Source organism: Poecile atricapillus, chromosome 13 (assembly GCF_030490865.1).
Source record: "Poecile atricapillus isolate bPoeAtr1 chromosome 13, bPoeAtr1.hap1, whole genome shotgun sequence".
In the NCBI taxonomy this organism is placed as follows: domain Eukaryota; kingdom Metazoa; phylum Chordata; class Aves; order Passeriformes; family Paridae; genus Poecile; species Poecile atricapillus.
Window position 1 is genome coordinate 272,304 of NC_081261.1, and position 26,432 is coordinate 298,735.

Sequence of the window (26,432 nt, forward strand, 5' to 3'; positions counted from 1 at the left end):
AAACCTGTGCCAGAGTGGAGATGCTGTGTCTGGGTGTAAGAGAAGTGCCAGTGCATTTTGTGGTCTGAGTATGCAGCTCATGCTGCATTTTGCTGTAGTCAATGAACAAGAGATACCTCAGCGCATGCTGGATGTATGATATAGGTGCAGATCTTAACAACAGGCAAGGAGATGTGAGCCCTGCTGCTGAACTGGTTTTCTAATACTTACCTTCCACTTCCAGTTTACCCCAGACCTCAAAGAGGACACAAGCAATTCTTGGTCCCTGCAGCTCATAGGTGTCGGTCCTGACACCTTTGCCATACTATTTTCTGTGAGGCTGCAGCAGGAGGAGAGACTGTGAGGTTCCAGCTGGGCTGGATGGCTTGTTTGTCTCCAGCAGGAAGTGTGTTGTGTTGTCATTCTGGGCCTCTGTCTGTACAGTTCATCAGACATATGGCAAAAATTACCAGAGGAAGGTGGAGATTACCAGTGGATTAGGGCAGATTTGCAGCCTCGAGGAGAATCACTATGTCTGCAGTGTCCAGGTGCTTGAGGGCCCTTGCCTCTTGCAGGCAGTGCTGGGAGCTGGCCTGCCTTGGTCTGCATCTTTTTGCCTGGCAGCAGACTTTCCAATTGCTGCCTGTCCAATGTTACCGAAGGATGGAGCAGCAGCTGGGTGACTTCCAGGGAGCCATGGGCAGCTCCTCACCCTGCCTTGTCTGTGGGCAGCTTGCTGGCTCTTCCTCTTTCCTAGGAGCACGATGGGTCAGAGCATCTCATCTGCCCAGTTACCCCTTTGGGCACAGGGTAAAGAGGCTTCAGTGAAGCATTTCTGGGCTTCCTGCAGAGAGCTGCTTCTGGGCAGTCCCAGCTCCCTGTATCTCATTGCAGCAGGCTTTTATAGGGTGGGGGAGGACTATGCTAGCCCTCAGAGCATGCAAGAGCTGGCAGTGCACAATGCAAGGCTGGCTTGTGGGACTGGGGGACAGTCCTGAGGCAGAGAGGCCTCTCCCTCCCTGTGTGGCAGAAGGGCTCTTTCAATTAGACTTGACAAACTGCCAGAAGTGGGGTCTACTATGAAAGGACATCTGGCCTGACACAAAGATCACCCTGTTCCCTAGGAGCTGAGCTGTTGACTTTTCTTTTGTACAGGATGCTGTCCATGCTCAGGTGGGTTGCACAGCGTGGCAGAGGTTTCTTGCCCCCATGTGATACAGGTGCCCCAGGGGCTGGGTAAGGTGGAAGTCTTCAGGCTGAGGGACTGTGGAAATGAGGGTGCAGAGGAAAAAAATCTGAGCCAGGGGCTGCCTGTGGCCAGAGGAAGTGCATATCCCTCATGTTTGTATTGCTGTCTGACTGCAAAACGACTGACAGTGGGTTTGTTCCACCCCTCTTCAGCGGTGATCTGCAGGTGTCGGGAAGTGCTCACTGTACCTTCAGCACCGCACAGAAAGCCATTGGAAAAGACAACTTCACGGCAATCCCAGAAGGAACCAATGGCATAGAGGAACGAATGTCTGTCATCTGGGACAAGGCAGTGGTGAGTCTCACCAGGGAAGGGGCAGAGTGGGCAGAGGTGGTTGCCATCTCACATACCCATGCTACTGCCCCACAGAGCTGGGCACCCAGCTTGTTCCCTCTCTGACTTTGAGAGTCAAATCAAGCTGGAGCAGGAGAGGTGGCTGTCACAGGCTTGGGATGAACATCCAGAAGCTGTAACTGTGCCCCCAGTCTGTCTGGCACCAGTTAGTAAGATCAGCCTCAGAAGTTTTGGGCCCGGGCAGCCAGCACCTTGTGTGGGAGTGAGGATGGTGCTTCCCAGGGCTCTTACCCTTTCCCCATAGAAGGACTTAGTTCTCTTTGTGTGTGAGCAGGCCACTGGGAAGATGGATGAAAATCAGTTTGTGGCTGTGACGAGCACTAACGCTGCCAAAATCTTCAACCTGTATCCACGAAAAGGGAGAATAGCGGTGGGCTCGGACAGTGATCTGGTTATATGGGATCCTGATGCAGTAAAGATCATCACAGCAAAAACCCATCAATCTGTAAGTCCTCTGCTCATCTGTGTGAATGCTGGAGGGTGGCATATGATTAGTTTTGTAAAAAGGTTGCCTGGCTGCTGGGAGCTTGGTACTGTCCTGCTTGGCTCTGAGGAGGAGGGACTGAGCCCAAGCTCCAGGCAGTGCCTGTGGGTTGAATGTCCCTGAGCCCTAGGCACATGGGACTTTTTTCACCCTGCTTGGGTATTCTTCTCCTGACCCTGGCCTATGCAGGTATACAGACACACATTTTTCCTTACCTTGATTCCTCTTCCAGGCACACATATTTTTCCTGGCCTTTCCACAGTGCTTTGTTCATGCCTTACCTCAAGCCTAGGTCCTGCCTTTGTCTGCTCTTGAGTTCTTCCTCACAATGAGCTTCAAACCAGCAGGTCCTGGTTCATGTTGGGAGCTCTGGTGGACTTTCACTGTGATGGGCTAGTGAGCTACAGGATGCCTCTGAGCAGGCAAGGCTGTTAGAGGTGCCTTCTGCCTGCACTGGTGACTCCAGCAGTGAGGTGTGGGAACTGACCCACCCTGTGTGGACAGGCAGTGCTCTTGTCCCTCCTGACCACCATCCTGGGCTTGCTGCAGGTGGCTGAATACAACATCTTTGAGGGGATGGAGCTCCGTGGGGCCCCTCTGGTTGTCATATGCCAGGGGAAGATCATGCTGGAGGATGGCAACCTGCATGTGACCCAGGGGACTGGACGATTTCTGCCCAGCAGCCCTTTCCCTGACTACGTCTACAAGCGCATCAAAGCCAGGAGGAAGGTGAGCAGATGGGGATGCCAGGAGACAGAGCTGGGATACTGTTAGCCCAAATTGCCCTTAATAACTGGTTGGTTTTCCTTTGCTGTTCTTGTTGGACCCTCTAAGGAGTGCTGCAAACTGCTTGTGTATTTTGAATGTACAAAATAGGTGAGGCTTGGATAGGGAGCTCTTGTGCCATGATGGGGGCAGGTGCTCCTCAAGGTTAGCAGTGGTAATGTCTCCCCTCATCCTATCCTGCTGCAGCAGGAGTCTAGAGGGAAATGCTATTTAAAATGAAGAGATTAGCCAAAATTGCCTTCTCCTCCCCACTTTGTGCAGCATAAACCCCATCTGGGTGATAGGCTGTTGCACTGGCTCTGCACACCTTACAGGGCAGTGGGGCTGTGCCAGGCCTCAGTGCTGCAGGACTTACAGTGCATGGCAGTGTCAGATCTTTCTGCAGGGGGACTGAGGAGCTGGGGAATGGCTGGAGCATGATGTTACCTGGGCTCAGAGAATTGTCCCTGTCCTCTTCTCTCTGCTGACAGATGGCAGAGATGCACGCTGTGCCCCGGGGCTTGTATGATGGACCTGTGTTTGACCTGACCACCACCCCCAAGGGGGGAACCCCTGCGGGGTCAACCAGGGGGTCCCCCACACGTCAGACACCGCCCGTCAGGAATCTCCATCAGTCTGGATTCAGCCTGTCAGGTGAACACATGTGGTGGCTGGGCTGAGAGGGGGCAGAGCCACTGGCCATGTGTCCCTGGCCCAGGGCAGGGGGCAGTTAGAGGTGGCCTGCGGCAAGGTAAGCACAAGAGTGGATCATGGCAGGGCAAGATCCTGCGTGTCCCTTAAAGGACATGGCTGGAGCTGCACTTGCAGTAGAAGCTAGGCAGACTGTGGAGGCCACTGTGGCTGTGGAGGCCAGCACAGCATCCAGTGTTGTTCTTGCTGTGTGGGTCTGTTCACGAAGCATCTGCAGAGACTTTCAAGCCACTGCAGCTCTTGGGGTTGCTAGTGGAGTTGGAGAGGGGGCAGGTTGCAGTAGATAACCTCTGGAGGGCCTTGGCAAGACTCCAGGCTACCTGACTGCTCAGTCCTGTGAAGAAGATGCTCTTAACTTTGCTTTCCCTCTTCCCTTTGTACTTCCTCGTCCCATCCCAGGTACCCAGGTTGATGAAGGCACACGCTCAGCAAGCAAGCGCATTGTTGCACCGCCGGGAGGCCGCTCCAACATCACCTCTCTGAGCTAAATGTCCCAGCTGAGGAGGAAACAAAATCCCTGTTTAAGCAAAGGAAGAAAAATGGTACATTGGTGTTTAGGAATGAAAAGAAATAAACCTGTTCTGAAGAATCAATAAGCCTCAAGCCTTATGTTTCACAAATGCTACTTGCTACCTAGCTTTAAAGATGTTGCTTCATTTTGTTTTTGCATAGCCTTAAAAGTTCTGTTGTTGTTACTGTTGTGGGTTTGGTTGGGTTGTGTTTTGCTCTTCCTCTCTGTATGCATGCTGCTCAGACAGGTTGCTCGGTTCAGTGTTGTTGGTGTTGAACGTGTGTGGGATGCCGTGGTGTGGGACAGTGGCAATGGCCCACAGGGACCCGGCCAGGCAGGTGAGGGGCAGGGTCTGGCCGGAGGCAGGATGTTGGATGGGGAGGGCAGGTGCACTGAGCTCATAGGGACAGGTGTGTCTGTCACATTCATCTCCTTCATCTCCACCCAATGCTCTGGCATTTCATCACAAGGCCTGTGGGGGAGCTCGAATCATCTCTGTAACAGCTGTCACAGCACCTTCTGTAAGGAGTTTTACTACTTTGTACACTTTATTAAAAAAAATTTGTTCCTTCAAACAACTCATGTTGTCGGCTGGCTTTTCTCTTCCTCAGGCTGGTGCTGCTTGGCAGGGGCAGTGCCCAGCTGCACCTGCAGGGAACTGGGCTGGAGCAGCAGAGGGGTTTGGGTGGTGTTGGGGCTGGAGGGGGCTGCAGCAACAGCCTGGCAGGGCAACACCATGCAGTGCTCACTGCTACATGTCAGGGTGTTGGTGTAGCTTCTCAGGTAAAGGTACTGCCAAAACAGCACAATGCAAGTGTTTGTAAAAGCCTGTTCAGTTTGTCCATGCAGTCTCTGTCTGAGCCTGGCCTGGCCCCCATGGGCTGTGACTGCCTGGCAAGAACTGTGCCTGTCTTCTGTGTGTTGACAGGGACTGGCTCCACATGGCGCTGCCTGGGCACAGCTTTGAGATCATCCTGGCTGGACAGCCTTGGAGGCTGTTTTCTGTGGATGCCTGTCAGTGAAATGTTCCCCTTCCATCAGGCATTGTCTGTTAGACTGATGGGTGCTGCCCTTTAAAGCTTGCAAAGCATGCAAAAAAAAGTGATTGTTTTTTAAAGATTATAAAAATTAAGGGTCAATTTCAGGTATGCTAAACAAATACACTTTTCTCCCTGTTCTTTAGTATTTGACCTTGAAATACTTATTTTTGCATGTCTGCAACTCGGGCAGGACAAGCTGTCCCTGCCACAGTCCTTAAGTTGTGCCAGAGTGAGGAAGGCTGTCCTTACAAGCTTTGTGAAGTTCTTCCATCAATAAATTAAGGCTTTTTCCTGTTGCCTGGTAGAGATTAAGCTGAGATTGTGCCTCTATTACAGAGGAATGGAGAGATGGTTGTAGAAATTTTTGGGGAATTTTTAAATATGCAATGTTCTTTCCATTTAAGTACTTGAGTTGTTTTGGGGCTTTTCTGGCCAGCCAGTGGAGAGGTATTTCTGCAACAGCAGATTTTTCCCTAGTGAGGAGCAGAGCTGGTATTCCAGATAAATACACTTATGGTATCTGAACATCTACCTGCACCAGAGCAAGGCAATGGTAGCGATGTGCTGTGCAGGAGCCAGGGACAGCTGTCAGCACGGCAGACTGGGCAGAGAGCAGAGGACCAATGGAGAATGCAGGAGGTGCTTTGGGTAGCCTTCCTGGGAATGATAAGTCAAAGGCAGAGAGGCGTGGAGTCCCCACCCCACTCAAAGTCCTATTGCTTGAAAGCCAGCATGGCAGGGGAAGGGGAGAGCAAGCACACTGTGCCATTAATTGGGGCACCATCTGATGGAGCAGGGAAAGGAGTGTTGTGACTGAGCAGGAAAAGGTGACTTTCCCATGACAGTGACACTCATTGAAGACACCAATACCCACCTACTGATGAACTAATTCTGCTCCATCTTTACAGCTCCCTGGGTGGAACAGGGTGGCCTTTCCTGGTGGCTGTGCGCACAGGTGGCGAGGCTGCAGCACATGGAGAAGGGAACATGCTGCAGCCATGGTGCCAGCCCCTTCCCCTCGCCCCGGCACCCTGGGAGGAGCCCTGCAGGGCTGGCAGCCAGCTGGGGAGCAGCCAGCAGTGGGACACCCGCCCCCACTGCTGCAGGAAGGGCCAGAACATGGAAGACACCAAACTACAGCTTGATTTTAGGCACAAACTGCACTGCTCGATGCTGGGACTCCCGCTGCCAACCACTGCAGAGACACATGGGACAGAGAGGGCGCTTACCTCTGGGTTAATGGGAGGCAAAGAGTTCATCATGCATTCACTACATTGCTAAGAATGGGAAAAATGTCAAATAAGGAGGTGAAACTTCAGGCCTGTCAAAGCATTTAAATTATAGTATCATTCTCAGCATTACCGCAGTAGCAATGCTTTGGCCAATCTCAGTCTTGGCAAGACCACACCAGCAGTGCAGTTATTCCTGAAGACAGTCCCTGCTTAAATCAAGTGTGATTTCAGTGGCAGAGAGATTCAAAATACACATTCAAATTCCCCTCTGGTTTTGGAAGCCAAACCCCCTCCGATTCAGTGAGCTGCAGCAGTTTAATATGGTGGTGAATGTATTTTTCAGGCTTGACTAGTAAAGCATCTGGACTCACCAGCACCTGGTTGTTATGCTTGGTGTCCACATCTGTCTGCACACTGAGCACCCACCATGCCAGCCAATGGAGACAGTGCTAAATGGGCAGGAAGCTTTTGCTGCCTCCTCCCAGCTAAGGAAGGAGCTCGTCTCTGGCCTCCTGTGCCCACCCTCACAGAATGCTTGCAGGAGCTCCCGCAAAGGAGCCGTAAGCAAAGGCCACTTTTGTCACAACGTGTTGGTGAAAGCTCTGCATGTGGGAGCCACCTCTTCCCCCGGGGCAGCCAGCCATGAGCCCATCCATGCGGGAATGCCAGCCTGTGCAGAGCCCTGAGGCGCGGCAGGGCAGTGGCCCTGGTGGGCACCCCCAGCACAACGCAGCTCTCGGCACACTGCTGCTGTTGCCTGCATGGTGATGCCAAGGGCTGTGGCACCTGCCAGCCAAGACAGAATGGTGGACACTGTCTTATGTGTTGTCTTGTGGTCCCATTCTGCCCCCAGGAAAGGCAAGATAATAGGATCTGAATCTAACCAAGTGTGGCAAATTGCAAGGCAGCCCCCACAGCCTCTCCCTCCATGCTGTGGGGTGGAAAGCTGAGAGAGTGGATGCCCCAGCTCTCCTCTGTGCCCTGGGCTACTGGCAGGGTCCCAGCAGCAGAAGACAAGTCCATGGCCTGACATTGTGAAGGTGCAAGAGCGGGTGAGCCCCAGTCCCATGAGAAAGTCCCCTGCAGGGTCTGAGCTGTTCTCAGAGGTTGTTGTTCTGATTGTCTTCCCTGTGTGGGCCTCCAGTTTTTGTCATGGTCTCTTGGATGTTGTCATGGTGGGGTCTTACCCTTGGGGATAGAAAAGGATGATTGAGCTGTGAGGGAAAGCCCAAGATCCCACAGAGGCACAGCTGCCTTGAAGCTCCCCATTGCCTGGCATGAGCTGCCCCCCACTGCACAGTTCCTCCAGCCCTGAGTGCCCCAAGCTCCTCTAACACAGGGCCCCCACAGTGTCCCCCCCCCAGAACCCCCAGCCCTGGGACCCCAAAAACTGTCAAAGGCGTTGGCAAGGGTCAGTGTTTCTTCTGCTACCTCTGGATCAGAACTTACTTTTCTCTGTTGAAAACAATGAAGTCCCTCTGGAGAATTTCCAGGTGCTTCTGGAAGTGGCTGGCCTTTCACATTGGAACAGAAAAATAAAAGAGATAAGAAATAAATTCACAGGTGACGCAGAAAACAAAAATTACAAGGACAGTTTCAATGAGACATGGCAATATGTTTGGGCACAGAGCATCTTTGGCCCTGCAGTGGGGAGAAAGGCATTAGGGCTCTTCTCTTGCAGTAAACCAGTGAATACACATTCTGCCTTTCACCACAGGGAAGATGGGGGAGAGTTTTAGGAATAAAGTTGGTCACAAGGGAAAGAAATACTCTGTTCAGTTTTCTGTGATCCTGCTAGATGGCAATCATTGAAAAATTAAAGACCTCCTTGACCACACGCCTGTACCCACTTGCTCTTACCTGGGATGAATTGCTTTTGCTTGTGCCTTTCTTCTTAGCCAAGCGCTTTTTTTTTTTGTGAAGAGGTTTGGATTCCAGGATCATTTCTTCCAGTTCAAATGCTGGGTCACAGTTCAGTCTGCCTTTCTGGAGGGAAGAGAGAGGTGGCTTTACATGATAAGAGCCTAAGGAGTCTCTTATAACCTGGACTGCATCTGGGAGCTGAATTTTGTAAAAAAATGCACTAATTATAATTGCACATGCAGCCAAGAGCACTGGCTATACTCCTCATATACTTTATCACTCCCTTCAGCTAGGGGCTATATTCAAGGTGTCTCAGTGGCTCCTTTTGCACTCCTGCTTCTACTCTGCCCTTTGGCTGCTTTGAAGTGGCAATGGGGATGAGGATCCTGGTTGGGTTGTGCCTTTCTGAGAAACTGGTCTTCAGTCAATACAGAATTGTACCCACCACAGAGAAACCCAGCAACAAGAGCAGATATACAATTAACAAATATTCATAGTTTAGCCCAACTTCTGCTGAAAACCATTTGGAGCAGTTATTCTCCATAAGGGTTATGTTATTTGTGTGCTGTTTTAATTTAATTAAAAAAGGCCCAGAAACACTGATCTAGTGTTTGCACTATTTACTGTTATTGTTAACAATGAGCTTGTTGTGGGAGGCATTACAGGAGAAAACAATTCTCATAAGATGGTGGGTGATCTCCAGGCTGCTGCTGAGCCTGTCCTGGTGCACTGGGATTTTGGGTGTGGGGAGCAGCATTGCTCAGAGCATGTGTCAGCACAAGAGGGCTCACAGGCACTGTCCATCCCACACAGATGCACATCCCTGTGGGCTGTAACACTCAGCTGCAGCTCTGCACCCAGAAATTCCAGGAACATTACAAACAGGGCATATCTGTTTTGGGGCACCTATACTATGGTCTCCCTCCATTACTCTTTGCTACACACTCTGGGAAGAGACAGCTCTGCCCTGGTCTCTCTTTTCCTCTTGTGACACCTGATGCTTCAGTGGAAATTTGTCAGAACATCCCATGTCCCAGTGCTGGGTGTAAGGAACCTTTACTCTCAAATAGCCTTACCATGGGAATGAATTCTGGTATTATTCTTTTCTGGAGAACAGCATCCCAGTTCACATCAGACAGATACGGGAAGGACTGGATGTCCTTCAGCTGAGAAAAACGTTTCTCGGGGTTTGGCTCCAGCAACTGCAGCAAGAATTAAAGGGAAGAGATGAGACCATCCCCACAGGGCACCCATTCTGTGGAGCACAGCTGAGGACACATGATGCAGGGACACCACATCAACCCTGGCATTTGGACCTGTGCCTCTCATGCTCTGGCTCAGAGTCCCTTCACCAGGGGATGCGACAGGCTCACAGGCTCTGCCTCTGTTTATTTCCATTTTTATGAATTACTTTCATCCCCACTGTAGGAGCAGACAATGAGGCAGTGCAGTGGCATTAAACAATTTGTCCAATGTTAAAAATAAGCATTTGTTTGGAATGGGGAGTTCCACTCAGGTGTTTGCGTTCTCCTTTTAATACTGGATCAGTGAAACATCATCTTTTCTTACTCTACTAAAGTAATATTCTTATTCCAGCGTGAAAGTATGCCTTCACACTGCTTATTTTCATAATTTTTTAACATTGCTGTAGGGATCCTGTGGAAGGAAAGAGTTGAAGTTGTCTCTGTTAAAGATTATCCATTGCATAAACTCCTGACACCATGCACGCCTAAAACCCGGCAGGAAAACCAGATGATCCAAACCCTTTGGGGAAGGCACTGGCAAGGTGACCCACCCAGCCCTCCTCATGCTGGCATGCAGCCAGCTGCCAGCACTGTCCCCAGCTCCCTCTGCTGAGCTCTGGACTCCAGCCCAACGCCAGCTCCAGCGAGGACAAATACCTGCCTGGGCCGGTAATAAATACAGAAATCCACAGGGGATGGTTGAGCTGGGAAGGAGCCGCAGTTGGCTTCATATATAATACATACAGCTGTTAAACCAGATGCAAGGGAGTGCTGGGAAATTTAAATAATTGTGACATTGTATTATTTATTCACAAGGGAGCCTCCAGGGCTTGCGGCCTGCTGTGGTCCAGGAAAAAACTGCCAGTGTAACAACACACAGGACATCTACAACAAATATTCCTGTATTACTGTTAGGCTTAATAAAATACTGGCTTCATTGAATTTTCAGCAAATGGAGATATTCTGCAATTTTCTTCCTGGAAAATACACCATGATTCTGTCTCAGCAACAAATTGACAGTCTCTTTTTGTTAAAATGTTTGACTGTCTATTTCATTAGAAATGACAGAATACATAGATATATTATTTGGAACAAAAAACCAGCTGAAAGCTACATTAAGTACTACTTCATTGTCCACACTTATTTGAAATTAAAAAACTATTTACATACTTCCCTAAAATTTGCTGCTGGTGCAGAGGCTAAGTGCTCAGTTTTGCTGCCACTGTTAAGCCATAGCCTTGTTTATTGAAGGTATGGCTTTATTTCAAATGGTATTTTCAGCTTCAAAATTATTTCAGTAATGATTTTGAAGCAATTTTTATAACAGCTTTATTGGAAAAAAATGCAGTGGTGCATAAACTACATGGCATCAAAGGATTACAACAGCGTCCGCACTTCTTTCCATTATTGGGAAAAAATGTTTCTTGAGGATTAAAAAAATGTTAATTTTTGGGCTAAATTTATTGACACATGTATCAGTAGCTGCTTCTAAGTCAGTTAATTCCAGAGTGCAAAGTGATAGAGAAACTCTGGAGGCCAGGGCTGCCTGTGTCCAGCACTGCCAGCGCTGCTCGCTGCCATCACCTCGTGCGGCTGACATTTATCTCAGTGTGCTCTCAAAGGCACTGACACTGGCCTGGGCACTGTCTGCAAGGGCTTCCCCCCGCGTAGTGCAGAGGCTGGGGGTGCCAGGAGCACTGGGACCCTCCTCACCTTCCTGATCAGCTCCACCATGCCCAGGGACCACGCGGCCGGGTACATCACTGCAGCTGTCTTCAACACGTGCGCGATTTCACTTGAGGAGCTGCTGGCCCGAATGTGGTACGGCCTCTGTGGGAAACGCCACAAGACAAGCACTTGAATTTCTCTGCTTTCCTTGGGAAATCTGGTTAGACAGAAGCTTCACACTGTCTCTCTCACTGTCCAGTCCCCAGCCCCCTGTGGGACATCTCTCCCTGTGTGACCATGGCTCATTTGAAAAAATAAAATATCAGTAAGAACTATGCTAATAACTGGGCATTTAACAGCAGAACAGGCAGGAGCAAACCCCAGAAGTCAGAGTTATCAGCCAGTGGGAATTTGCTTGGTCTTTTCAGCATTTTTATCTCACAAAGCTATGACACATAACGCAGTGGTTAGAGCACTCCTGATACTCCCTGTAAAATGTTCTTCACTCTTGCCGGGGACAACGCCAGCGAAAAGGAGACAAATGTCTCCCAGCAATAAAATCAGCTCAGAAAAGGATGTCCCAGGAAGGGTGACCAGCCTCAGGTGGACATCAGGATGCAGAGTGACAGTCCCTTCTGCCCATTGCAGAGGAGCACATGGTGCACTGGAGCACCAGGGACTCCTCCTGCATCAAGGTGCGGTGTACTGCCCGTGATGCAGTGACACGTGCAGTGTACAGCACAGGTGAAGTCACCTCCCTATTTATTTTCCATCTACAACAATTCTGCTGCTTTACCTGGAGAGAGAACTTAAGCTGGTAGAATGTTTCCATCTTGAAAATTTTTATTCACAGACTTTTTACCTTATTTTGGGGAGAAGAAGGCAGGAGGGTATTAAAAGAACAGTAGCTATAAATAGTGAACTGAGATCAGGTGCAGCGTTCTTGGCGTGTGCCAACGCTAGATGGACCTCAAGGTCTCCCTTCGGCCCCCCATGGGGCAGCTGCCCGAGTGTCACCATCTCACCACGGCTGTGCCAGCAAGTGTGAGCACAAAACAGCATTTCTACTCCTGCTTTTCGAAACAGTGCCATCAACTCCAGAACCAACCTGATGTATGTGCCATTCATTTAGCATTATGGGTGGAAAACTCAAGTGTTCCATTAAAATGTTTACATTAAAATATTTAAATATATTAAAAAATATAATTTAAAATATTACATTAGGATTTTTACGGTGGGTACATTGCCTCAGTTGCCCAACAGGTCAGACAGCCACATCTCCTCAATGTCTGCTAAACCAATTCCTTAAAGCTGAGACACAAATTCAAATGAAAAAATCTGTTCATCAAAATGTCTTCCGCAAAGACTGATGATAGATTTTAAAAAGATAGTTTAAAAACCATGTTTTGCATACTCATACTAAAAGAAGCTTCCAAGCTTCACAAGATCTTAAACATTCCTCTTTAAATTACATTCTTTTTCTTAGAATAATGTAAGTTTAAAATTTTTGTCCCACTTTTTTACACAACACTTTCAAAAGACTGATGTATTTGTCTCTCTACAAGGCTCTCAACCTTGCCCAAGACAGCAGCAGAGCCCTGATGGCACAGGCAAAGATTGGGCTTTTCCCATCATTTGCTCCAACTGCTCAGTCTTGTTAAAAGAGCAACAAGTTTTTTTCCAAGTTTTATTTTTCCTCGCTGGATAGAAGCTCCAAGTAAAGGATATTGCAGCCCAAAACTCAGGAGCTGTTGCATGTTTGCCTTGGCTCACTTATAGCAACCCAGAGGCCCTCAGCCACAGCAGGGAACTGCCAACACGCTGTTCTATATTGCAGCAGCTTCTCTGAGCTCTTAGCCATGATCACAGGAACCCTGGTGGAGATGTGATCTCTGCTTCCTCTGCTGAATAACCCCTAAAGCCTGGAATTCAGCTTGGCTGTCTCATCTCTGCTATAAAGCATTAACCCTCCCCAAGCGTGTCCAAGGACACAGCCACACACATACCCGGCTTCTGAGCAGCTCGTAGGCAGTGACTCCCAGTGACCACCAGTCCACGGCGAAGGAGTAGCTGGTGGGTTTTGTGGAGCTAAACATTTCAGGTGCTGTGAAATACAGGGGGGGAAAATTGCCTTGCTGCAATCCCAAGTGGAAATGAGCAACACAGAACATCTGACCCATGCCCCTGCACCAGGGCCACTCAGTAGCACCACAGTCCTCTCCACATGAAAACTCTCTGAGATTCTCTGCCCTCCAAAGCCCAAAAGGAACAAATTCCTTTTACTGACACAGGAGTTGCCTACCATTCATAGTAAATGTGCTCCAGGATAAGCACATTCACTCAGTCTGGGCATAAGGTGGCCTAAGTATCTCTTAATCTCCCCTGTGAAGTGGGACACGCACATTCCCCAGCTCCACTGAGGCATTTCTGGGGAGGGACTCCTGTCCCCACCCTGCATCCCCTCTCCAGGGTGCTCCTCGCTTCAAACTGTGTATGTTTTGATGTGGATCAGGAAGAGAAGAATCCCAACTCTAATCAAAAACGTCTCCACCTGTGTCCCACCACAGCAGTCCCCCCAAGCCCACAGCACGGTGATTTGAGGACGTGTAGCTACCATTGGTTCTCACCCATGTAGGGCTTCGTGCCAGCGATGGTGGTGACAGGGCTGTCCTTGGTCAGCATTGTGGCGATATTGAAATCAGTGACGTGCACGTGTCCTGAAAGACAGAGGCAAACATGTAACAGGGTTGGCTTTAATTTCACACAAGAAATAGCTCTGAATCAGAAACATAAAGAAAAATACTTCATGGAACGGAGTTTCCAGGTAAAAAAAATCTGGTGGGAGAACTGATAGAAAACACTTCAGCTTGCAGGCTGCTTGCAGATGTCTCTTGTTTCAAATATCCCCTTACTTTCCCTCTGGGGAACCAGAAAATAGAAGAGCTCTCCAAAAAGTAATTCAGTAATGATTGTTTTGAGTCTTCCTATATTTTAGGCTCAGTTTGGGGAAAAATATGAACTCTGTTTGTGTCCAAAGCTTTCTATATGCCTCAAAAGACAAACCTTTGCTGCTATGGATGAAGAAAAAGGAATACTACAAGTCACAGACAAAAGGGCACTGGAGTCAAGGGTATGTCCCCTGAAAAAACACTCTGAAACCTCTGCAAGAGAGTTAAAAAATCACAGTGAGCAGAGAATAGACCCAAAACTCATCCTGAATTGTGGTGTCATTATAGAAGTTAGTAGGTTGTGTCTTCCTGGGCTGAATGAAGCTGCAAAGATGAACAGAGACTTTTCCTCTTTTTTTTCTCCTCTTCAGGGTGTGCTAACCGATGTTCCCATGACCATGGTGACCCCAGCTCCTCTCAGGAAGCTGTGTCATCCCAATCTGAGGGGCACAGAGTTCTGGGAGAATGGTGATGGGTCACCAAAACGTCCAACAGTGAGGAGTGACCATCAGCCCCACATGAGACGGGCAGCCTGGAGCCCCGGCAGTGCCAGGGGACACATCAGGGACACATCAGGGACACATCAGGGAGGGCAGGGCTCTCCGTGCTCTGTCCATGGGGCAACACAGACTGAGCAAGGCAGGACAGGGGCTCCTGCACCTGGAGGCAAAAGCCACTTTGCTGCCAGCTCCTAAATAAATAATCAACCAGTGCTCTGAAATTAGAGGTCATATGCAAACAGATCAAGCCTGGGCTCGGTGCTGCCAGGCAACCCTGGTCACACACACCCGGTCACAGAGCCGGGCAGTGCCTCCCTTGGGAGCTGCAGCATCTCTGCTACAGCCTCTGAAGTCATAACACATGCAGCTATGCCTCCTCCCTGCACTTTTTCTCTGCAAGCACCTTGCTCTAGCTGTTAATGAAGATTTCTCACAATAAGCCAGTTGCTTGCATTTAATAATAATAAAAAAAAGAGCTAACAAAATATTTCTCTAATGAGTAACAAACTAATAAATATCAGACAACTCTTCACTGCAAGATCTTTGCCAGGAAAAAAAAAATGTGACTAAAGAGCCATGCAAGGATATAGCCAAGCGTTTTGCCCTAGAAAGACTATAGAAAATCTGATAGCAATGTTTGTAACACAATCAGCCCCAAATCTTCAGAGCTCCCTCCCCATGCCAAATGCTCAAGGAAAAAAAAAAATGTGAATGAGGTTTATCTCTTGCACCATAATTAATTCTGTTTGTGCGCATCACACATTATTTCCTGCAGTGACACGAGCATTGCCCTTCAAATGATGCATTTTGAATAAGTTTTAAACAGGAACCAAGAAAATGTTAAAATTGGGTGTGCTGGGCTATGGACCCCAAGAGGCACCAAAGAAAAGGTCCCTGCAGTGCCTTGTGGGGACACCACCAAGTCAGTCAGCCAAAGGAGGTGTTGGTTAAAACACCAAGGCAACCCCAGAAACACCACAGCACCACAGGGTGCCCAGTGCCCTGAAGGTACAAAACACTGGTGCTCAAAAAGCAAGAGACAGCAAATGGAGCACAAAAGGATGGGATGATCCTGCTCACAGTTAGGCTGAGGGGGAAAGCAATACCAAATGATGGCACCAGCAAGCACCGAGACTACAGCTCGCATCCGACTGCTTTCACACATATGCACGACCACAGAGCAGCTGGCACTTACCCTGCTCATCCAGTAAAATGTTGTCGGGCTTGATATCTCTGAGAAAAAAAGAGCAGAGAAGGAGAGACAGCCATTAGCCCAGAGAAGTGACAGGAAACAGCCCAGGGAAGGCCAGGCTCCGGGACACCGGCAGGCACTGCACCCTCAGAGCCTTGGGCTTCTCAGCTCTGAGGTTCCTGTTTGGTTGGGAGTGAGAGTGAGAAATCAAGCAGCAGCAGCAGTGGGGACGCTGCACTGGCTGCAGGGGTTCGGGTGAGCAGCACTCAGGTACGTTCACTCACGCTTAGGTTGGTATTTTTGTCATTTTCCTCCTGTTACTTTTCGATCTGTTTCAGTACCTTATTGAGAAGGGCTCCCCATTTACTCAGTACAAATTAAATTATTTTAACATCTTTGTTCTAGATACAAATGGGTTACCCACAGTAACCCACTCATTTTCCCGAGTAAAAGGACCCCACAAAATAATACGTATAGTAATGCTGTAGGGAAACACTTTAACTGATGGGAGAAAATGTACACCTGATATTCTGATACAGCCACTGTGTCCCCCTGAGTGACTTTACAAGCCATTACCTGGCTTTAATGAGCTCATTACAGCAGTCCCCATTGAGCACCTGGCCAGCTGATCCTCTAGAGAGAAAGTCGCAGCAGGAGGCAGGCAACAGGTGCAGTGACCCTGTGCCAGCTGGAGCTCCCCACCAGGCCCAGGAGTTCCAGGTGAAGAAATGAGCACATTTAGGATTTTATCTTTAAGAATTCAATCCTTAAGATACAGTTTGAGTTTTCCAAGCCACATGGCATCAAAACCCCACAATATATCTAATTGTCATCTATATCTAATTGTCATAGCTTACAATTCTCTGACATCTTGTCACTGAAACAACTTCCAGTGGGTTATGAGCACTGGTTCTCTTCCTGGTGCCATCTCATCATGCAGGTGAGTATAGGGACAGGCATCATCAGCAGAGCACAGGGCAGTGTCAGGTTGATTTTCCCCCTAAGCACAGTGGAACTCTTTTGGTTTTTTTTTTTAAATATTTTGGTTTTTTTTTTTTAATTTCTAGTGTGGCTGTTTCTGATCTCCCTCTGTCTGGCATACAGAATTATGGAATTACACCAGAACAGTAAGATCATTCTCAAGATGCAAGCAATGACCAGAGATAACTCTGGTTATTGTTCATTTGTATATTTCTTTTTTATAATCTGGTTATATAATTTCCTAACCTAAATGTTATTAATATTTTCCCTTCTTTTACATTAGGTGGGAAATAATTACAGACCGAGTTTGCTGTCTCTGCACAGCTTTGTTCAGCCAAACAAAGCCATTGCTTCCCTGTCTCCTGATGTTCCCAATTACAGCTGTTGCAGTGTAATTGACTCTGCTGAATCACTTTATCAATCAAATACTATCCCACTGGGTTACAGTGTTAATTAAATAACTTGCAAATTTTACTGACATACATGTTTTGTTGTACTTGATTTACCTTAAACACATGCAGCCGTGTGAAAAGCACACTGCAGCCTCGCCTGCAGTTTCTCCCATTTCTATTCACATTGGGGCAAAGATCCATGCATGTAAAGCACAAAAGAAGCAGCATGAAAGAGGAGACCCTGAGGAGGTGGGAGCTGTCCCCAGAGCCTGGCCCTGACTGCAGCAGAGCAGAAGAGCTCTGGGCTCCTGTGGGCGCAGGGACAGGCGAGGGCTCATTCCTTGGACACTGTGGACAGGAGCAGGCGCTCACCCTCCGCAGCTCCTCACCCGCGTGTGGCTTCCCCACTGACAGCCAGGACCCTTTCAATTTTACACTTTCCATGCTTAGTTCTTACGCTGCACAAGAATGCTCATCTGGAGTGATGTTTCTAAAGGAAGTAACCTTCTCCCTGCAATTACTGACCCTCATCATCCTTCCCTGTTCATCCTCCCTGACAGCAGCTAACTTGGCTCAACTCGTGGGCCCCCGAGCTTTGTGCTGCCCATGACACCAGCAGAAAATCTGTGTTTCTCTGCATCCAGAGCCAAACCCTGCTGCCCAGCCAGGGGAAACCTCTGCCTCCTCTGCTATTCTGCAGCTCTACAATGGTACGGGAAGAGCTCATGCATTTTTTCATTGGCCATAAGAAACTGCGGTAGCCAAAAAGAAACTCTCAGCACTTTCTGTATGAGATAAAGGGATTTATCTCATACAGAAAAAAGCTGTATTTGAGTCTGGTCCTCATATTTTGGTCCAATACAGAGAGAGGGGCAAAGGGAGACACCTTCAAACATGAGCACCGACCAAGCTGACACCTACCCTCCCTGGACCAGGATGGATATTAATGAGCTATAGCTAATTAAAACCTCTCAGAGACAAATTTTTGCAGTATCAGTGGACAATCAAATATCCTATTTCACAGCCACCCCAGAGGGACAAATCAGATGGTCTCTGCTGTATATGAGATACTTTTCTTGGGCAAGCCTTGTGTTTCACATAAAAGCAAAGACACATGGGAGTGTATGTTGTTTATCACTTAAGCTTCTCTTTGTTGTTTCACATCAAGAAGGAACAAGCCTGCCCACAGCACAGCCTGTGGCCTGGCTGACCTGTGGATGATGTGCCTGCTCTGCAAGTAGTCAAGGGCCAGCACCAGCTCACAGATGAAGAGTCTCACAGTTCCCTCTTGGAACCGCACGTTTTGTTGGAGATGGTAGCGCAGGTCCCCTCCAAGCAGCAGGTCGACCACCATGAACATATCCTCCTCATCCTGGAATGAGTACCTAAAACAACACACACATGCTTCAAGGACAGTAGCATTGAAAAACGACAGGTAATAAAGGAACATGTGGTACTTCTGGGAACACTCATCATTTCTTGGAATTTTTCACTCAGGAAATTACAATTTCATGATCTTTCCATGCTCTGTTTCCCACTATTGTCACACTTGTGAAGACAATAATTTAGTCTCAGATCCATAATAGAGTCAGAGCAGATTGTATGGGATGGGCATTCTGCCTTCTCCGAGCACCACCGGGAAGTGGCCCCAGGAGCAAGAGAGAGGAGCCCTGGAGCAGATCCCAGCACTGGAGGTCCCTCTGTCAGGTGCCTGCTGGCACGGGAGCAGTCTGTCTGTGACCCTGTGTGCTCAGCACAACAGGGCTGCAGCTGCTCTCTGCTGCTCCTCTGGGTCACCTCGTTTGATGGACTGTGTCTCTCTGAGAGGGGATGACAACCAGCTCTGAGCCCTTTCCTCATGGATTTTTCCTTATCAACACCCTGATTGCTTGATGTGATGACCAACAGCACAAGTCAGACTGCTGCTTGTAGCCTGTGGATCATCACTCAGAGCGCAGGAAAGCCCCAGGAACACTAAAGGCATCCTGAAGCCAAGGATGGCATGGCAAGAACAGATGCAGGGACACTTGGATGGTTTGCTCTGCACAGAGCTCTTCATACACACACTGGTCTGTCCTCAGCTGCTGAGTGAGCTTTGCCTGGAACTTTGTGTTCAAGTAGGAAAGACAAGTTTGGAGATATGATATGGGAAGTGTAGCTGCACCTTTAGCATTCATACCCCAGTAAGAACAACTATAAATGGCAACAGCAGCAAAAGACCAAGAGTTCACTCAACTGCACTCAGGTTACTGGAGATTTCAAAAAGGAAGAATTATTCAAAGATTTTTGATATTCAATGTTTTTCTATTTACTTTTTTATGTGTGTTTAGCATTGATAATTTCTACTTTATTCTAAAAATAAATCAAATTTCCAATAAATGTAATTACCCACCACCCTAGAGGAATACTGAAACTACAAGGTATCGGCCACTTTATCATGCAGTGTGTGAACTCACACCCCTTGGAATGTTACTGGTGTCCTAATAAAATTAAGAAGAAAGAAATGTCAAGGGACAGACAGCAAAGAGCCCTGCCTGGCCATTGATTCCATGCTGCCAGGAGCTGATGGTGGTTGCAAAGAGCTCCTTTAAATACAGGTGGGGTTATGGTAATAGGCCTGGGGTTATGGTACCTGCCTGGGGGAGCACTGTAAAGGAACACATGAATAAGCTCTCATGCGCTGTCTGGGGGCACAAGGCAGATAACTGCTTGTTTAACTAAACAGGATTCCCCTGAAACAAGAGCCCCAGTCAGTGGAACACACCAGCTGCTCCCAAGACAGTCTTGAAGAAGATGAAGTGGGCCTGGTCTCAAAGGTGTCTGTAACTGACTGTGCTGACTCAACCAAGGAGCCACATCTTACCATAGATTAACCAGGAATGGGTGTTCCAGGCCCTGCATAATCTGCAGCTCCTTGAAAACATTTCTCACTTCATTACGCTCCACACACTTCTGTTTGTTCATGTATTTCATGGCATACATCTTCTTGGTGTCAGTCTTTTGCACCACACAGACCTAGGACAGAAATCAGGGATAAATCAGAGATGATTTGTCAGCAAATTTGGGCAGGTAAAACCCAGTGACATGAGTATTTTCCAGCAGCTTTGGCAGTGCCCACACTGCCAGGGCACAACTCCATCCACCAATGCTGCAAACTGGACACTCCCTGGGAACCTCTTGGGAATTTCACCCAAAGAGAATTTTTTGAGAGAAGATGAGAGGAAGGAATTTATCATCACAACATGGGAGACAGGGAATCACAGAGAAGTCAACATTTTATTTAATGTCATTCACTGACCACCATGTCCATCCCTCCCACACTAGTTACTGTTGGGACAAGCCCCCTCCACCACAGAACTACAGGTCAAACACTGGGACCAGCACCTGGTCCTCACTTTGCTGAGAAGTGACACTCAGTTCACAGTCAATCTTGGGCTTTGTTTAAAGGGTACTGGGCTTTGAATTTTAATCTTTCTTATATGTCACCAAATATAGAACAGGACTTCAAGGAAAGCCTCAGAGCCTGTGAGAGCGCAGAAGAAAACAGGCTTTGTTTATACAATAGTTCAGGAGTTTGGGATGAACCTGATGCTTAAAAACAAACACTGTGCCTCCCAGAGAAACATTGAGCACATTACATGATGTGCTAAAAAACCTTGCAGAATTTAATGTTGATTGTAGTTCTTTATCAAAAATGTATCATGATGTTCAGTGTTGATCTGATGAAAAATATTAGAAAATGCTTATTCAGAAATCTAATGAAATTCAGATAATTTGACTGATCAGATTTAATTTTTATCTCATATAATGTGATTTGTGGGTACACAATAGATAAGGAATGGGGCTCTGATTCCTTTCTGATTACCAGGAGTTGAAGCTCAGGTGAAGGCTCCCTGATAGTGCATGGGCTTTGGTTCTGTACTCTCATGGGAGCCCGCTCATCCATTTCCACCCAGTTACATCTCCAGCTGCCCACACTGTGATTAGTTCCCAAAACACTCACTTTTCCAAAGCTGCCCTTCCCAATAGCTCGCAAAATCTCAAAATGGTCGAAGGTCACTGCAAGAAAGAGCAATATTTCAATATTAAACGGCTGAGCAAATATTTGACAATATTATGTTATTTCTACTTTTTCTCACTGTGAGCTGGGAAAAATGAGGGATGCCCCAGAAATGTTCTGTTCCTTTTGAAGATTTGGGTGTTGTTTAAACTTGGTGTTTTTAACAGGGCTTTTTTTCCTCTATGGTTCAGCTGTAAAGGCAAGCTCTGTAGGTCAGCCTCTGTCAATGGCAGATCAGGCAAACAGCTGGGGGAACATCTGGCTGCCATCCCCCAGGACACTACCCACACCCTTCTGCCCAGGAGCAGCACAAACAAAATCTGGCTTCTTGTATGGTCTCATCTTAACTACAGCGGGAATCAGATCACGTTGTAGCCTTGAATCTTCTGTCTGGTTATTATATTTTCTTTTCATTTCACTTGCTTATTATGCACAATTTTCTGCTCAGAGGAAATGTTGAGAGAAAAACCATCCTGTCACCCCACTTCAGCTGAAGGTAAACAGAGCCCTTCAAGAAGTTCAAACAGAAATCATGGTGCTAGAGAAAATAGTGAATTTATAGCAACAGCAATTTGGAAAAATACACAAGAATTGTTAGGACTGGCACTGGAGCACCTACAATGACTCAGGCTGTTCCACCAACCCTCACAGGTCCCAAAGGAAAAGTCTCCTTGTGGCACAGCTGCAGAGATGGGACCGCTGCCCACCACCTGCAGCCTGGGGGTGGGACGTGCCTGTGCCATGGAGCACTGTGTTGTTTCCTACTGTACCCAGAAGCTCTTAATTAATTACAATTTTAATTGAAATCAGAATGAGGACAAGATTATGACATCTAAGGTGATATAGCCTCTGGTCAACAATTTGCAAGATAATGGAAAATTCCCTAGGGGACATCTTCAGCTGGGTTTCTCTCCCCTCAGTACAGTAAAACATTACTAATTAGAGAAAAAATGCTCTACCACTCTTTAAATATGTGCAGGGCCATGGAATAGAACTGCACTTGTCTGCGTGCTGTGTCAGCATGCAAGGGTGGCCCACTGAAACCTAACAAACTGACAGTGAACCACAGCTGGGCAGGACAGGGCCCTTCCTGGCACTGTGCTTCTCAGGCACAGAAGCTGGTGCTGTATGAACGCTGAACCCAGAGAGAGACCCAGCAGAGACCAGCTGCTCCCAGGAAAATCCCATAGCCAGGGCACATCACCCTGAGGAAGGTGGTCAGGAAGAGAACTGCTCATTATCCTGAGCAAGCATAAGTGGTTGTTTATGAAAGATGCCAATACTGAGCATTTAGATGCACCAGGAATAAAATCTTCAGAAAAACTTCACAGCACAGATTTCTTTTGCACTACAGAAATAGAAAAAATATGAAAAACAAAGAAAAACTGCAAGCAGTTGCACTAATAATTTGGAAACTGGAGCTGGTTTAGCTGAGCAGCTGCAGACTGGCAGTGGCACCACATGGAACATTGGAACAGTGGCTGATGGGGTATCCAGCTCCTCATATATTTTACGTTCATTACTATATATCTGTATTTATCTACATATGCATGTTGTTGTTGTACCTAGGTGAAAGCCCATATGGCAGTCAGCAAGCTGACTCATACAACAGCAAATATATTTATGGAGCAATCTTTTAATGACTGTCTCTGTAATCTTGGCAGCACAGGGACCCTGGCCTCCAATACTGCTCCCAGCAGTACTTTTCCAACTCCTTTTCCAGCCAACCCAACCTGCAGGCTTGGCCTCCCAGTGCCTGCAGGCAGCCTTACCCAGCTGGGCAGCCACCAGGAGCACCCATGGGAACATCCATTGCTCCAGCCACTTTCCCACCATATTTCCTACCAGTCCTCCCTATGCTGGGACCTCCAGAACAGACCTCTCCAGCCTCCAGAGCAGCAGAATTCTGTCCCTGCCTTCAAGGTGCCTGGCAGTGTCTCAGGGACACCTCAACACCAAACCTCTGCTGACAATCTTGCTTTCAGAGCTGCTGGGAGGGGAAGCAAAAAGACCCCAGCATCAGGGCACAGCTCTGTAGGGAGCACGGGCACGCTGCTGCTGCTGCTGAGCTGCACCCACCTCTGCTGAGCCGGGCTCTGCAGCCTCAGCGCGGGCGCTGGCTGCCACCCTCACGGTCAGTCTGCGCTGCAGAGCTCTGCAGTGCCACACAACAACCAGGAAAAGTTCTTACCATCCTCATTCCCATCAAAGGGTGGTGACTTGCTGGAGGTGTTTGCCCCCATGGTGTGCTCAGCCCAGGCTCAGCACTCTCCACTCCTCTGTGTTCTGCTCCTCTGGCACAGCGCTGGGTGGGTCAGTCCTGCCAGACCCTGGCAATGTCCTGCTGGTGCATCCTGCAGAAGGCAGGAAGCAAAAGTTCAAAATCACTTAGGACAAAGAAACATTGACAACTTGTGAATGTCTCTCTGGAGGTTCACTGCTCGGAGGACAAGACTAACAGGGAAAAGCACATTGTAATGGAGCTCACTGGAGAAACCAGGAACACCATGACCTTGTAACTCAGATCAGGACTGCTGCTCACTACAGGAAGGGTAAGAACAGACCAGCAGACCCAAAGATCCAAGAATCTGGCTCATGTTTGCTATATCATCCAGCATGTATTTTGTAGCTTCAGGGGTGACTAGCAGTAGTGAGGCCAATATCCAAAATAAATGAACATACTAGATAAAACCAAAAGGTATTTTTGACTACTGAAGTCATGTGACAGGGTAAATTCTACAGAAGAAGAAAGTGTCAACCTTTTGATTTAAGCAGTTACACAAATCTTTAATTTGTGGAAAATATCATACCATTCTGATATTTTTAACGACAAGATTAAATGTAAAATCAAGGTATAGTTTCCACGCAGGTTTTCCAGAAATTTTTCAGATATGAACTGTGAACAAAAGAGCAAACCTGATTTCTGGCTTGGTGCTGGCTGCAGTGACTGTTTTTCCTCTCTCACTGCAAAGGGACAGGTCTGTGCATTAGCAGAGAGCACAGGAATTTTCCAGTGTCTCCTGACATGTCTGGGAATACTGAAGTGTAGAACTCTGTAGAGTTTACTGACACTTGAGAGAGCCTGAACACTCTCTGTAAGATACAATTGCTGCTATATATTTTAAGCATTCACATGCAATGCACCTTTATGTGCTTGTTTTTGATGCTGACATCCCTGTGACATACAACTTTATTCCTTGTTGGAAGTACAAAGCCTTAAAAGAACAAAATGAGGGAGTAACAGTGCAGCAAGATCTGGACTGGGTCCAGCCCAGAGCATTCTCCAGGGCATCTGTATGTTCACTGAACATTTTCTCAGATCTTACTTTGGAAACGCCTAGTAACTAACTTTACTTCTTTAAATTTAAAAAAAAAAAAAAATAGTATTGAAGCAGAAAAGGGAGGAATCATAAGAAAGATTTTGGAGAAAAGAGAATTACTGGGAACTGGGTCTGTCATGTTACCCCAACTGCACACCCAGCTCCTCTCCAGCTAACCAAAACAAAATCTTAATTTCCCATCTCAGAACTGAAACAAGATCCAGCAATAAAACAAATGAAGCAGCAAATGCTTACGATTCTCATCAGTGCTTCTGAAAGGAACAAACACATCGAGCCTTCAGCCTCAAACAAAACCACAGCTTTGTTTACACAGCAGTAAATCTTTTTGAGCCCCAAAAACTTACTCTTCAGAGTAAAAATAGACCTTCAGATGCAACAGCCATATCACAGGTTCCCAAGGAAACTTCCTTGCACAGCAGTTTGGATCCAAGCTCATTTTTGAAAATACATCAATAAATACAAGCTCTGAGAAGGAGTGCAGATACTCCTTGAAGTTAAGCTAGCCTGAGTAATAATTACAAGGATTTGCACCTTTACAAAGTGTAGCTGGGGTATGGAAATTATTCATCTTTGACTGTTTCACACTGCAAAGTCACAAAATTATCAAAATATTTTTTTTTTTCCTCGGGCCAGTTTTACTGGTGCTTCCACGGTCACATCATGCTCAGTCGGAGCCTCGTTCCACCGGCTGCAGCAGCTGCGCTCCGCAGCGCTGCCGGGGCTCGCCGCTCGCAGCGGGGACTTCTCAGGCAGCTGCTGGGCAATCCCGGCTCCCAGCCCCGCAGTCCGCAGCGCCCGAACACGGCCGAGCACGCCTCAGTCCCAGCAGATGAATGGAAATCCAAAGCAAAACAGGAATGCGGCCACCTGCGCGGTTTGCGCTGGCCCCGCGAGCAGGAGGAGGGAGCGCAGGGGACCGAGCTTGGGGCTGGAGGCTCGGCCGAGGGATGGGCAGCAGTCACACCCCTGATGGGAACTGCCGAAACCCTGGGAGGGGACGGCTGTCTCCAAGGGTTCACAGACGATCCTCTCACCACCTCTGCACTACCCGAGCACTGCTCCGCCGAGAAGCTGGGACCGGGCGGTGACACAGCCCGGAGGGACATCACCCTGAGCTGTGGTTCCAGAGGAACTAACGATGACCCCGAACCGCCCCGCAGCCACAGCGGCGCTCGGGAAGGACGGCGAGGCGCCCCGGGTTTCACCGGCAGTGCACCGGGCGTCTCCTGCGGAGCCGCGGGTGTTCCGTGCGGTTCTCCTGGCCGGAGCCACGGGTGTTCCGTGCGGTTCTCCTGGCCGGAGCCACGGGTGTTCCGTGCGGTTCTCCTGGCCGGAGCCACGGGTGTTCCGTGCGGTTCTCCTGGCCGGAGCCACGGGTGTTCCGTGCGGTTCTCCTGGCCGCAGCCGCTCCCCGGCAGCGCGACCCCCATCCCCAGCACGCTGCGGGCAGCGGCGGAGCTGCGGCCGAACCCGCGCGTCCCGAGCGGCTGCAGCAGCGAGCGAGAGCCCCGGGCAGCCCCGCACGGGGCTCCGGGCAGCACAGCCCTACCTGGGGAGCGGAGCGCAGGCACCGGGCGGCAGCAGCCGGCGGGAGGAGAGGAGCGCACGGAGCGAGGAACCGGAGCGGCCCCGCCCGCGGGGTCCCGGCCGGGCCCCGGCGGCGGCGGGAGGAGCCTGCGGCCCCGCGAGCGACACTCGCCGGGAAGGTGGCCCTGTCCCCGCCCTGCGGCGAGGAACGACCGACCCTCTGATGTCCCCTCGCTGCGCGGTTAGCCTTTCTCTCCTGCAAGGCTCGTGCCGTGCTCTCTTGTTTTTGGAAGGGGTTGCGGGCTCTGCCTCCCGAGGCCGGTGCGAACACCCCCCACACTCGCCTCGGGGGCAGCTCACCGGGGAGCGGGGGTCCTGTCCGAGCCTCGGT

General features: G+C 48.7%; 2 protein-coding genes across 7 annotated transcripts in view; one reads left to right on the forward strand and one right to left on the reverse strand.

Annotated features, from left to right (window-relative positions):
- The window catches only part of DPYSL3 (dihydropyrimidinase like 3), a 28,547-nt gene extending 23,916 nt beyond the window's left edge, over nucleotides 1–4,631 (forward strand). For all 5 annotated transcript variants that reach the window (XM_058848611.1, XM_058848615.1, XM_058848614.1 and 2 more), the window contains 5 exons: nucleotides 1,381–1,522; nucleotides 1,857–2,027; nucleotides 2,616–2,795; nucleotides 3,323–3,485; nucleotides 3,942–4,631. In XM_058848611.1, the coding sequence (XP_058704594.1) occupies nucleotides 1,381–1,522; nucleotides 1,857–2,027; nucleotides 2,616–2,795; nucleotides 3,323–3,485; nucleotides 3,942–4,030 (745 nt within the window). In that variant the 3' untranslated portion in view covers nucleotides 4,031–4,631. The remainder of the gene's footprint in view (nucleotides 1–1,380; nucleotides 1,523–1,856; nucleotides 2,028–2,615; nucleotides 2,796–3,322; nucleotides 3,486–3,941) is intronic.
- Nucleotides 4,632–4,742: 111 nt separating this feature from the next.
- Nucleotides 4,743–26,208, reverse strand: STK32A (serine/threonine kinase 32A). 2 transcript variants are annotated; one of them, XM_058848624.1, is made up of 13 exons: nucleotides 26,064–26,208; nucleotides 23,365–23,527; nucleotides 21,117–21,172; nucleotides 19,977–20,128; nucleotides 18,325–18,498; nucleotides 15,744–15,781; nucleotides 13,728–13,817; nucleotides 13,107–13,204; nucleotides 11,146–11,262; nucleotides 9,265–9,390; nucleotides 8,186–8,311; nucleotides 7,775–7,839; nucleotides 4,743–7,513 (listed from the first exon to the last, which is right to left on the reverse strand). In XM_058848624.1, exons 2-13 carry the CDS (start codon nucleotides 23,414–23,416, stop codon nucleotides 7,426–7,428), a joined length of 1,182 nt encoding a protein of 393 aa, XP_058704607.1. In that variant the 5' UTR covers nucleotides 23,417–23,527; nucleotides 26,064–26,208; the 3' UTR covers nucleotides 4,743–7,425. The 2 variants fall into 2 exon arrangements, with proteins under 2 accessions (XP_058704607.1, XP_058704608.1); XM_058848625.1 differs by lacking the exon at nucleotides 26,064–26,208 and adding an exon at nucleotides 25,046–25,531.
- Nucleotides 26,209–26,432: the final 224 nt, after the last annotated feature.

Bases quoted from the DNA above. Each gene is read 5' to 3' on its own strand.
- STK32A (XM_058848624.1), bottom strand. From the start codon at position 23,416: ATGGGGGCAAACACCTCCAGCAAGTCACCACCCTTTGATGGGAATGAG. The intron at 21,173-23,364 runs GTAAGAACTTTT...TCTTTCTTGCAG, and splicing joins CTTTGATGGGAATGAGGATG to TGACCTTCGACCATTTTGAG. The intron at 11,263-13,106 runs GTATGTGTGTGG...CGTTTCCCACAG, and splicing joins ACGAGCTGCTCAGAAGCCGG to AGGCCGTACCACATTCGGGC.